The sequence below is a fragment of the Canis lupus genome, chromosome 38 (assembly GCF_011100685.1).
Source record: "Canis lupus familiaris isolate Mischka breed German Shepherd chromosome 38, alternate assembly UU_Cfam_GSD_1.0, whole genome shotgun sequence".
Classification (NCBI taxonomy): domain Eukaryota; kingdom Metazoa; phylum Chordata; class Mammalia; order Carnivora; family Canidae; genus Canis; species Canis lupus.
This window is the reverse complement of record NC_049259.1, coordinates 12083715-12097877: the sequence shown is the minus strand read 5'-3', so window position 1 is coordinate 12097877 and position 14163 is coordinate 12083715. Positions and strand designations below refer to the sequence as shown.

At 36.2% G+C, this 14163-nt stretch overlaps 1 protein-coding gene across 1 annotated transcript in view; it reads left to right on the top strand.

Moving 5' to 3' along the window:
• The window catches only part of USH2A (usherin), a 702892-nt gene that overhangs the window by 344452 nt on the left and 344277 nt on the right, over positions 1–14163 (top strand). Inside the window, 3 exon segments of the mRNA XM_038586435.1 lie at positions 2919–3078; positions 4759–4930; positions 10871–11018. Of these exon segments, the coding sequence (XP_038442363.1) occupies positions 2919–3078; positions 4759–4930; positions 10871–11018 (480 nt within the window).

The following is a 14163-nucleotide window of genomic DNA, read 5'->3' as shown; positions in this document are numbered from 1 at the left end:
CAACAAGTTGCCCAATCCATAGAGGAGGATATTGTGTCATAAAAACCAGATTTGGATGGTAACCCTGGAACTAATTACTAAAAACCAGATATAGATGGTAACCCTGGAACTAATTACTATAGGAGGCTGGTGGGCATCTGAGGCAGATATTCCTGGTGAGTGTAGGAACTCATTTGGTGATCAAGGTCACTTTCAAAGTATGGAGGTATAGTATGAAAGGGAGTGGAGAGTGGTGCAATATGTGATAAAGAGACCTTGGAATATGATGATACCATAGTGATGCAATCTGATCTTACCAGCCTGAGAATGGTAACTAAGGATTCACAAAGGTAACTAAGAATTAATTAAGGATTTTTAGATGTGCAAGTCTGTTCCAACGAACACAGACAAGCAATCATCAGGCCATATTTGAATGGTATGACTTCCTTACCACCTATAAGCTGGGTAGCCAAACCCCCACCTCAACAAGCTAGAATGTAAGGAAACAAGAAAACTGCCCCACCACAGAGTCTGTTGGCCAAAGAACCATTATAGCATGGAGTCTCATTTCCACAGACCAAGACAATCTGAAATGGCCAGAGGGAGGCTCATGCAAAATATTCCGAAGTCACTTGGAATTGACCTCATGGAATACAATTTCGACAGAAGCATGTTCTTTGAGAAAAGTTAGATGAACTCTGATGTTCGAATACTACAGCTTTCTCCTAATTGCACTGACTCACCCATCAAGGATTCCTGCTTTACTCTAGGCTGTGTCTTCCTCAATTTTGCTCCTGAAAATGGATTTGGGGTCAAATCTCCAGCTTCCCTTTCCTCGGGAATGCAAGGAATTCAGACTGATAATAGAGATGGGCAATTGCTTGGTCACTGAGTTCCTATGGATCTGGAGAAGGTGAAGAGAACAGGAGAATGGCAGATAATGGTTAGCATATTTACTCATTAGAATTTGGGCCAGAATTAGGACCTGCTATATAGGCAATGTTTTTTTTTTTTTTTTTAAGATTTTATTTATTTATTCATGAGAGACACAGAGAGGGAGAGGCAGAGACACAGGCAGAGGGAGAAGTAGGCTCCATGGAGGGAGCCTGACATGGGACTTGATCCCGGGTCTCCAGATCACACCCTGGGCTGAAGGTGGCACTAAACCACTGAACCACCCAGGCTTACTGTTGTTTGCATGAAATTTTCCTACAGTAAATAGTGGTTTACACTCACTGTAACATATGAGACCACTGTTCTCGTGATTCTTAACTTAGTAATTTTCATAGAATGTTGGTCCAAATGGAGGTCGTCCAGGCCTAACTCATGCACATGTGTTGCAGCTGAGCCTGTCATGTCTCCAGCAGTCCTGGGCAACGGCATCCTGCTTCACCACCAGCTTCAAATTGTCTTCTAACACATCTGATCGCATAGCTTAGGGATGCCCACTTCAGCTGGTATCACTGAATCCCAGTAGGATAAAATTAGAAAGAGAATAGGGCTGAATTCAAAGCATTGTGAATCTATTCTTGATGATCACTCTTTTGGTCTAGACTAACCATATTTAGCATAAAATTATTTGTGGGTTTTTTTGTTTTTGTTTTTGTTTTTTGCCTTGTTTTGGTGACCTACATGTTTAACCAACTGACTGTACTTTGCATGAAAATCAAAGTGTTCTTTTCTGGTTTACTTTTGCTGTCAGTCCAATACAAAATCTATTTCCCTAAATCAGGTTGTATTTCATTAATCTTCTAAACACGAAATGGTTAATGGTTCAAGGTTAATGAGGCTTAAAAAGATGTGTCCCTTAAATTGTGACTAACGTATTTCAAAAATATTCCGGGAAAATAATAATTTCTTCTAGGAGTATAAAAGTATGAATGATATTTAAATCTCAGTAAAGTTGACTGAACTTTGGTTATATTCATCAGCGAAATGATTATTGAGTACCTTTTTAATGATCATTTTAAAAAGACTTTTTTATTTGAGAGAGAGAATGCATGCGGAGTGAGCAAGAATGAGTTGGGGGAGGGGCACAGAGAGGGGGAGATATTGAGTGACTTTATAAATGAAGTGCTCAGGGTATTTCAGAGCTGAATTATTAAATTACAGATTGCCTTATTCTGATGCAAGGGAATCAACTGTTTCTAGATCATCTCATTCATTAGCTCCTGATTCATTTATTCAAACACATATTCAGAACCTACAATGCGCCAGGCACTGTGCTAGACACTGAGGATGCAAAATGAATCCTTCCCTCACAATGTTCAGTTTCATGGATCAGAGGGTCACGTAAACAAATCATCGTGACAGCACTATAATGCTTTGCAGAGGGTGTGAGCACATCCATGGGAGCCAGATCCGTGGAGAGGATAAGAGCTCCACCTTGTGCCAGGGGTCACGGCAGGATGTGCTAGGAATGTGTCAAGGTAGAAACAGGCTTTTGCACTGAGCTGGACTACTTGAAGGTCAAATAATAGTTGGTCAGGTGGACAGAAGAAAGGAGTTAGGCAGAAGGAATTACAAGCACAAAGTCATCATTACAAGATATGTATTTGCATTTCGAAAGCAACTTCTTCAAATATACTGTAAAAATAATTTCAATGTCTCATTTATTTTTTAACAGAACAGTTGAAGTCACTCTAAACTCAGAAAATGATTTACCTGGTCGTAGAGATTCGAGCAGACAGTCAAATTGTGAAAATGAAAAAGCTAAAGCCAGAGTTTGACTGACACTTGTCTATTTAAAAATAACCGTAGTACATTTAGAGGATAAAACAGCCTATATTTTATTGCTATTGATTTTTTTAGGGCTATTGATTCTTGTTTTAAGCTTGACTTTAACCGTTCTAAGAAGTAGGAATGTAGAGGAGGAATGAGATCACCTGAATAAAAAAATACGGTGGTAAATAAATTCTTTTTTTTCCTCCACCCTCTAGATTTAGCAGTATTTACACCCCACCAGTTCCTGCTCAGTGCCTGCACGCACGTGGGATGTACAAACAGTTCCCTGGTCATCCTGTACACCGCACAGCTGCCACCAGAACACGTGGACTCCCCACTTCTGACTGTCCTGGATTCTAGAACTATATATGTACAGTAAGTAGAAATGTCGTCTCTGTCGCACACAGGTTTATGCAAGAGTCCCAGTGAGCTCAATCAAGGGAAGGGTTTGTGACATAAAATTAATTTTATTGTGATGAAATGCATAGAAGTGATTAGTTCAGTGGTTCTGGGAACCTTTGATTATCACTTGCCAACTTAATTTCCATTTTGTCTTTATGCAATCAGGCTGAGCTACCTACTTACACAGATTCTGTGCAAACTTCAGCAAAGGGAAACTGACCACTTACAGGACTGCGTTGGGCTTTCTGTAGGGGAGGCGTTATCCATGATGAGCTGGAATTAAAGTATAAATATATGTATAAAAATAAAAATAAATATAAATATAAAAATAAATATATACTCTTTTTTTTTTATACTCTTTTTGAGTATAAACTAGGACCTTCTCGTTCCCTTGGCAGTTGAAGTCAGAGAGAAGGAACTTTCGCCTCTAGGCATGTTCAGATTATTTTTGATATTAAGCAATTCTTACCCATTTCCTAATCTGTGATGTACAAGGTGTACTGTCCTACTGAGTCAAAGCTTAGCAACCTCTCTTGCCACCAGGTAATACTTCTTTCCATTCATCTCTGCGGATCTCAGTTTTCTCATCCATAAGAGAAGAGTTTGGATTGAGTACATTACTATATTCATTCAAGCTGGAAAACATTATGATTTATATCCTATTATTCCGGGTCTGAGCCATCCTGTTGGCCTTCGGTGCTGCCCTAAGCTGAGCCCCCATTACTTACAAGATTTCCCACGACTCTAAGTATTTGTCTGTTGACCAATTTCTATTTTATGATTTGTCCGGCTCGTGTTCACTGACACATTGTAAGCCCTCTGTGGAATTCCCTCTACTTTTCCTTTTACCTACTAAATCCGATCCATCAAGTATACAGACTTCTGTCTAGGTAGTGTCTCACCTTATCCATGAAGTTTTATTTGACTGCTTCAGCACTTCAGCACTCACCTTCTCTGCATTCTATAGTGACATGTTAATTCTACGTGAGATTGCTGCATTTTTTAAAGAAAAAAAAAATTTTGAAAATTATATTATTTCTCTCTCGTGCTTCCATTTTTCATAAATTCTCAAATGTTCTACTTCTCTCAATTTTTGTTCTGTGGCTTAAGTTTGAAATCAAGTACGCACACATTTTTTTATATTATTAGCTAATTAAAATTATAAGTAACTAGAAAGCAGGCACTATGTCATATTTTCTTTACACCATTCAGGAGGGACATTTAATAAGTACTTGGGTTTTTTTTTTTTTTTTAAAGCTTTCAGTGTGTGTGTGTGTGTGTGTGTGTGTGTGTGTGTTGAGTGGCATAAATCCAAGTTCATATGCGTCCTTTAAAAATCTTGCACAGGGCAGCCCAGGTGACTCAGCAGTTTAGCACCTGCCTTCATCCTAGGGCCTGATCCTGGAGACCGGGGATGGAGTCCCACGTCGGGCTCCCTGCATGGAGCCTGCTTCTCCCTCTGCCTGTGTCTCTGTCTTCTCTGTCTCTCTGTCTCTCTCTCTCTCTCTCTGTGTGTCTTGAATAAATGAATGAATAAATAAAATCTTTTTAAAAAACAAATAAATAAATAAATAAAAATAAAAAAAATCTTGCACATTTCAGGTTTGACTTGAACGAATAATGGATAGTCATGCTATATTTTTCCATTCCCAGGTGGAAACAACCAAGAAATGTAAATGGGATTCTGGAGCGCTATATACTATATATTTCAAATCACACGCGTGATTTTACAATTTGGGATGTCATCTATAACAGTACAGAACTTTTTCAGGATCACCAGCTACGACACTTGTCCCCTGGCAACAAATATCTCATCAAGCTGGGAGTAAGTTTACTTTACTTTTGTCAGTTTCTCTTCCCTTCCCTTGCTGCCTCTCTCTTCCTATGTCCCATCTTCTCTCTCTCCCTCACTTAAAAAAAACCCAAAACCCGAAATACATGTATTGCTATTGAGACTGAAAACTCACTTCACACTGTAAATGGGAATGTGATCTAATACCTGCCTATTTATTTTGTATTATGCAAAAATGATAGCATAACAATCTGAGTCAGTAGATTTTCCCCAAATCTAATTTGGGATTATTAGAAATTATTTCTTCTTTATTATTTCCAGAATGTCATAATTGGTAAGGGCCTTTTCTAAAATGCCTGAATTAATAAGGTTATTTCCCCATGGAGCTTGTATTCATCTGGAAAACAATGTACAGTATGAAAATTTAGGTCTTATATATTAAAATTAAGGTTTAAATGACCCCCAGATATTCTGGATTGTTATTATAGTCTGGTTTACATTACACTTCTATCTCAAAAGAACAGTCACTTAATAAAACCCTAGAATCAACATACTTTAGAGGTCTTTAGACAGACAATAGCATTTTTTAATGCAAAATAGCACTTTTATACAAAGGTCTTTTAAAAGACCTTGATATTACTGTGGAATTTATACTCAGTGGTTCCCTTTGTTTTTTGATGAAATATAATCTTTTTTAAGTTTAATAGCACATCTGAAAATAACTGAATATAAACATGAGATTGTCCCTATTTGTTTTAAACACACTCTTCATTTTATAGCAATACCTATATAAGGATATTTGCTTTGATAAATGCCATAGAAAATATTCTGCTCTTGATTATGAATAAATTTACATTTATGTAGACACTGTGTATGCATTCATTTTACTTAACATGCTCTTGAATGCTCTAAATATTATACCACGAGAAAATAAACTACATTCAACTATTGCTAACTGTCTGACCTGACACCACAAAACAAGGACAATCAGACAATGTTTAAAATCCTATTCAGAACTGACTCCATGTGCCTAGGTGTTCAGCACACGGATAGGCTTATAAAACAGCATCTTTGATTGCTTAGTTGTATTACTCAAGATGTGAGAAATGATTTTCAAAAACTTGATTTTCAAAAACTAATACAGAAATCCACACTATTCTCAAAACAGTGGTAATATCAAAACCCAGAAAAGACTCTCTTGCATAGAAACAACCAAAATTAAACAGAAATTGTTGTGCTCTTTGGTGTTATCAGGAGGCAAATGTGAAACAAAGTTCGACTCCCAAGTCAATTTTTAGGATATGCTGGGCGATCAGTGAAAATCTACTCAATCTCCAATGTTTTATACATCTATAATATCTTGAAAAATAAATACCACTACATTGGGAGTCTAGTCCCCTGAGTTTCAATTCAGATTTTGCTACTAACTGTGTAACCAAAGACAAATTCACTTAATTGCACTGATTTTTATGTTCTTTAAGCCTAAAATTAGGGCTTTGGATGAAATTATTTTTAACGTCTCTTTGAGCCCTAAAAATTCCATGACACTAAATCATTCTGTGATCCCAAACAATATTCTATGGAGTCAAATGAGATCTGTCAGCCACTGAATAATGTTGATGCAGGACGTCATAAAGATGTGGAAGTCCTTGCCCTAACTCTTGTTAGGGAAATAAATTTGCTCACATTATTTTTTATTTCACTGTATTTATTAGTGGAAAAAATATACTAATATTTTTTTAGAAAGTATTCAACTAAAAGGTTTTTTTTCTTAACTCTATAACAAGTAAATTAAGTGAACCGGAACATTTTAGATTCATCTTGGTTAATTGAAGGATTATTGTATATGTCAGTTTCGACATAATAACGGGCTTTCAAGGTCATTAGATTAGTAGATGGAAATTAGGTTCTCAGCCAAGTAAAGTTGCCTTTATAGGTAGTCTTAGCATGTTGAAAGTTCTGGAAAATAAAACACACAGATAGCAAAGCCTTAAATAATAGAAGAAGATACATGAGAATTCAAACCACTGTGGTTTACTCTAGACTCAGAGACTGTGTTACTTCAAGTAAGTGGCTTCATTTAATTTTTCCTGTTAACTGGATTATAAATTCCTGAAGGGTGGAGACAGAATCTTTCAAAATTCTGTCCGCGGAGTCAAGCACAGTGCCTAGTAGAAACTGGAAGCTCAGCAAACAATTCTTGAATAAATGGATGAATGAAGGAATACTAAGTATATATATTTCATAAAGAATCTGAGATTTCATCAGAAAGGGAGACAGAACATAAAGACTCCTAACTCTGGGAAACGAACTAGGGGTGGTGGAAGGGGAGGAGGGTGGGGGGTGAGGGTGAGTGGGTGACAGGCACTGAGGAGGACACTTGACGGGATGAGCACTGGGTGTTATTCTGTATGTTGGTAAATTGAACACCAATAAAAAATTAATTTATTAAAAAAAAGAATCTGAGATTTCTGATATGAATTAAATGATTTGCTGTAAAATGTCAGAGTCGGGGACTGTGTGGTTCCAAGCATATGCTTTTTCTCCTAGAAGAAACAGCATAATGTGTCAGTACACTCAACAAATGGTATTGTGGAATGTGGTAGCTCTGAATAAAGATAATAAGTCAGTAATTAAATGAAGAAGCTAGTAAGACAGACAAGTAGCAAGATATGTATGGTTTGATAATTTTCATATTTCCGTGAGACATTTACCTCTTGATGAATGTTAAATGTTAAATACTTTTCCTGGAAAGATTCTTGGAAATGATGAGCTTAATTTTTCAAAAGATCATTTATAGTAACATGGCCTTGTTCTTTTACTTCATACTTTAAGGTATGCTGCATTCTTAATATCCTCAGAGCTTACTTACCTGGAAACAAACTATTGAAAAAGGGAATGCTAGCTTTGGATGTTCCTGATAGTCATCATTTCAAAATAATCGATACACATTGATTAGTTACTCACTTCCTTATACCAAAATTCAGAGTCCTGTTTAACCAGAAGTTACTGGCCATTTCAGGGGTGGTAGTGTGACTTTGTCATTTAACAAAAACAAAAATTTTTAAATAAAAAAAAAAATTTAAATAGCTTGAGAAAAGCTATAGGAGATGGATTAAAATACTTTATTGTAAAGGCTCAGAGGCTTTCAAAGACCTTGTCTCTTCATAAAGGCATCTTTAATCAAAATCCCACTATTTAGTTTTTCCAAACCAGACTTTTAATCAGCATTCAGTTGCATTGCATGCAGTGACCTCTGGTGCTAGTAGGTCAAACAAGATGCTTATTGGTCCAATTTAATTTAGATAATATCAATTAAATTTGACCAATCAGAAGTGACTTTAAGAGCATGTATTTCCTTGTTGAAGGAATTGCTCACCTACCACCTCTAAATACATGCAAAAAAAATTGGAAGAAAACCAAATAAAATATTTTACAGGTAATTCTGTTATTTCAGCAGCCTCTTTATAAATTCTGTTTTATTTGCAAGAAAAATTCTCTTGTAAACTCCGGATTCTTAGAAGCCTCCTTTGTCAAATTATGAGTTTATGGATCTTAGATGACATAGCCCAAAGATCAATCCTTCCAAACCAGAGGATGTCTTTATTTACCCCAAAAGGCATCCTAAAATTCTAAAAACATCCTAAAATTCTCAAAACAAAGTAAATTTCAATTCACATTTTATTTTTAAACACACACACACACACACACACACATATATATATAATTACATGTCTTATAGTACAATGTTTCTTTGAGGAGAGTTAGCTGGGGGCAATTCTTCGGACATAATAAGAGAAATAATAGTGACAAATAGACTACTGGAATTAAACCCCAATGTGTTATGAGTGTAACAAGAATATGCTCCAACATTTTTCCCCTCCTAAAGAAAAAAAATCTAGGAACTGCAAGTGAATAGATTTCTCTTTCTCTGAGGACTGAAAAGAATGTTCTATCATTTTCCTTTGATAATTTGGCCTTCCCACTTGGTCTCTTTTCATGACATGTTTTCTAGTGGACTTTTAGCATGTTTGAAATGTTTGGTTTGTTTTTAATTTTTCTGTTTTAATGTTCAGGTAGTTATTTCTGGCACTAACAATGACATGTCCTAGAGCTTTGAGTCATAGTTTGGCCACAAGCTCAATTGATTCCTCTTTATTTGCAAAGATTCTGTTCTTAGGAAGAGGATGGTTTATCTCTTCCATATATATGCACATGCTGCAGCTGAGAATTAGAGGGAACCCACAGAGGTTAATTAGGTCCCAATCTTAATGCAATTTCATGCCCAAGCTACGGTTTAACCCATCAGAAACTTGCTTACGCTGATGAGAAATTATCCTGAAGATTTGGCTACTGTTGTATTCTTACAAGAAAACATGAAATTGAGCTCCATGTCTACTGACCATTTAATATTTACATTTATAATAGAGACTTTGCAACAACTTGGCAAATAGTATACTGCAATGTAAGAAAATATCATTTAAATTAAGTCAACTCTATCTTATTTTTAGGGAAAAGAATTTCAACTGTATTAAGTATCAAAAGGTTGTTCCCTCAATATCAAGCTGAAAAGCAGGGGAAGGCCCAAAGAAATAAAAAAGGTTTTTAAATTTTTTTATACTAGCAATTTCTACCTTCCATGAAAATGGATAAAATAACTACCCGCTTTTTACATTGTCCTATGATTTTGCTTCATTTTCTCAATCGGTTTTTGGTAAATTTTCGTGCTTTTTGAAATGTTTTTAAATTTGATTGTGTAAATTACAGCGGAACATAAAGAGATACAGAACAAAGGTTAAGTGGGGTTTTCAAATATCTGTGTTATATAAAGATATGATTGCTAATATTTGCTAGCAAATATAGTCTGGAAAAACCCTGTGGGTCTATCTTGGCTTCCTGGAGAAATGTTTATCCAATAAGGTAGCAAAAATATTTTCCTAATACACTTAAACATTTATCTTGGAATTACTTGAAGTTAATTATGAGAGTGCACACAGCAGTTTCCAGGTAACTTTTTATTTTAAAATTCATTTATTTATTTGAAAGAGAGAGAGGGGGAGAGAGAATGTATGTCCATTCGATCAGGGGGAAAAGCAGAGGTAGAGGGACAAGCAGACTCCATGCTGAGCCCAGAGCCTGACATAGGGCTCAGTCCCATGACCCTGAGATCATGACCTTAGCTGAAATCAAGAGTCAGATGCTCAACCAACTGAGCTCCCCCCCCCCCCAGGTATCTTTCACATCCAGGTTTTCATTTATGGCATTATTAATACCTTATTAGGGAATGAGAGGATTCTATGATCACTATGTTTGTTGGCCTGTGTAATGAGCCCATTTCCTCTGGCACATGAATCAGTGATTCGACCCTTTAAGCCATTAAACAGTCATTCAACAACTGCTTTGTTGCTGATATATGAGAAATACTATTTTATTCAATTTCACATTGTATTATACTTTAAACATATTGGTCACGCTATAGCAATAAAAGGCAATTATATTTGTTGTAGATCTTTTCTCTTACTCAAAATCACTTGTTTTACCTCGAAGTGGTTTCAGTCTCTATACAGCCCTCATGGAGTGTGTGCACACGCATGTGTGTATGCGCGTGCATGCACTTAATTCATTCTGGGAAACTCTGTGCAAGGCTAATTTCATCAGGGCTATTCACCTAGGTCATACATGCCCTATCTCAAGGCTCCAACATAGGATGTACTTGTAATTCATACATGCATACGTTTGGGGTTGTTTTCTAACTATCAGAAATGGCTATCTTATGTCCTAGAAAGCAATAAATTAAATGTCAAACATCAGCATTGAAACAAATTTATTTGGTGGTGGTGGGTGAGGGGTGGGGAATCAAGAAAGCTGTATTTCAAAGAATCTGGAACTCTTATTATGAATTCTCTTTTTTCGATGCTCTACTAAAACTTTTGGGACCTAGAGTGAAATGTGTTTTTTTGCATTTCTCCTCAGGCTTGTACAGGGGGCGGGTGCACAGTGAGCGAGGCCAGTGAGGCCCTGACTGATGAGGGGGCACCCGAAGGTGTGCCAACTCCCAAAGCGCACTCCTCTTCACCTCACTCCTTTAACATCTCCTGGACTGAGCCTGAATATCCAAATGGTAAGTGAACTCTTTTAGCCTCAAGTTAAAAAGATGATTAGCAAAGGTAAATTAATATTCGAAATGGCAGCTTATATGTGGTGCTTAATTTTTAATGATCATTTTAGCACATAAAATACCTGAGATCGTATCATTGTCTGCAGTTGGGAGATTGTAGTTTTTAGGCTAACACACAATTTTGGTGGCTCAAAAGTGCTCCCTTTTGATAGTTCTTGTGTACTGCATCTTATTGTTCAATACAGTCCAGAAGAGGTGTAGAGAACAGATGAGGAACGAAGTGCTGTTATGACAGTGATGCTGTATTTTCAATGACTTTTTGTTTTGGACAGTCATTAGTTCGTTCTCGGAGAGGTAGAGAGATGGAAAGTCCATGCACATAATCTATTTCAAAATGCTTTTGCTTTAATAAGTTTTTCTTAAAAGAGACCACCACTTGGAACTCTGCGTTTTTAATATATTATATGTAGATACTTGAACCTGCAGTTTTTAAACAGTGCATATATTAAATACATAGGTATTTATACTTAACTTCAAGTAGATTGTGTATATTCCTAAGTGATATACACATCTTTGCACAGTTTAGAGAATTAAGTTAACCAGTTAAAGTTGACTAAAATAAGATCTTGTTCTAAAGAATTTGTAATACCTTGGAGGTAGGAATTACTTCACTCATTTATTGAAATATCTTTAAGTTTCACACAATATGGTGTCATTATTCCACACTGGCAGGAAACTTATTTAACATCAAATTTTGTTCCCTTTTCAAGACTTGTAACATCATAGGAATTGTTTTAAGTAGCTTGTTACTGAAAATTGAGATGGCCTCGTTTAGCATAGCCAAAAAGAATGGAAGGGAAAAAAATTGTAAATTTTATTAGTTTGTCTTATGTTTACTATGGTATTAATTATTCCAGTCATCTCATTTTAATTAAACTTTTGGCAAATGCATTAGATATGTTTGAGGTAATGGAGAGAGCTCAAATAATTAGAGTGAGTGATTATCTCCGTTATTGAAGTGATGCCTGTACTGTTACAAATTTCCTAATAAAAAAATAAATGGATCTCTATTTGATACTTACATTAAACAGTCAGAAAATCTTGTCATACTTCGTGCTCCACAAATGTATCTAGTCCATAGGTGGCAATGCAAATGGTAGTGATTTATTCCAATTGGATTGCTGTTCATTGCTATTACAGGATTTACATAGTAGAACATTCTCCTTCATACCCATGTGTTGTGGCACCTGGAACCACAAACTGTACTCAGAATCCCAGGCAGACCAGAGAATTACTTTTGACATTTCAAAGCACATTTGTATATTATGTTTTGTGCATTTACAAGCAGTTTTAAAATATATTCATTGAACCAAAAAGAATTTGAGAGGTTTTGGAGATTTCCGTAACACTTTCATTGCATTCAAAAGTCTTGTGTTTAATCACATCAGAATTTTCTAATTTTCTTATGTTTAATCACATCAGAGATTTCAAAATTTTTATTGTGGGGCAGTGGTTAAGACACTTAAAAGGTAATAGTGTTCATTTAAAAAGTAACCAACTTTTGCGCCACTCCTTCTCTCTTCACTTTCCCCACATTTTCCAGGGTTTGATTTTTATTGTCTATCGTCTGGAGAGGGATAATCTGATTGTTGTTAAAAAATTCTCCTCTAAAAAAATAAATAAAAATTCTCCTCTACTTATTTGTAAAGCCCCCATACTTCCCCCTAAAAACTTAAAGAATAAAATACTAATTCTTTAGTCTGATATTCAGATCACTCTCAATTTATGACTCAAGCTGCATTTACAGAGCCTTGTAACACATATTCCTTTCTAGAATACATATGACTTACTGAGGGTTGCAAGATGTGGGTGCGGAGTCAAATAGGCCTAGAGACAAAGATTATCTCTGCTGTGTAGTAATGTGTTACTTTGGGAAATGTACTAAATTCTGTGAGCCCCGATTCTCTTGATTATAAAATTGGAGTTGACAACCCCTATTTTCTTTGCATATTTACCTGTGGAAACCTAACTCATTCCTCAAAAGTAAACATGGGCCTCTTTTTTATTTTTTTAAGATTTTATTTATTTATTTGAGAGAGAGAGTACAAGTGGTGGGGAAGAAGGGGGAGGATTGGCAGAGAGAGAGGGAGAAACAGACTCCCCGCTGAGCAGGGAGCCAGACTTGGGGCTCGATCCTAAGACCCAGAGATCATGACCTGAGCTGAAGGCAGAAGCCTAATACACTGAGCCACCCAGGTCTCCAAATGTGGGCCTCTTATTTCATAAAATTGTTCCACTCTACTTGAGTCTAGTGAAGCTTTCCCTCTTTTCTTGATGGCACATACTTTGTTCGTCCTAGGTTCAAATTTATCTGTGTATGTGTCCAATGTACCCAACAGATGATAATGACCACAAATCAATCATTTCTCTTTCCCTTCACAGAGCCTAAGAGTATGTTGTACTTTCTGTTGGCACCTAATTATATTTTGTTCACTTAGTTGTCCCTTGTGAAAAATTGCATTTGATCAAGAGCATGTATACTGTAGAGTGCTCTCTGATGATTCGACAGAAAGAACAGAAGTAGTTGTGGGCCAATTCCTGGAACATATTTGTTTGAAATGTATTTGTTTCTGGACCATATTTGTTTAGCTGTGTGGGGTCTGACACTAGGTTTTTCCTTTAGGAATTTGCATTTTTGCATTTGAATTAAGAATTTTTAATTTTCTTTCTAAGGTATACATAGGTCAAATTTAATGGAACTAGGCCCATGTTGCAATTTATGCTATATTTTAGTTGCTTTTTATTTTTTGAGTCTTCTGCAGAAGAGTAATACATTGCAGCCTAAAATAGGTTTCATCCTTATGTTACTAAAGAAACCCTCTCAAATTATTTTAAATAGTGTTTCTCAAACTTATCTGATCATTGGAACCATCTTAGTGGCACTGACTGAAGAAGTAGGCTGTAGTATCCACCAAAAGTCCTGAATAATCAAAATGTCCCTTTGGCCTGGTTATCCTAAAATGCTCATGAGTATTTAAAATTCACTCTACCTGAGACCACTCTCCTTAGGACCCTTTCTTGAGACCTCCACATGGATTTTTATTATCCTTTACTTTGAGCATATCCAAATTGATTTCTCCACATGTTC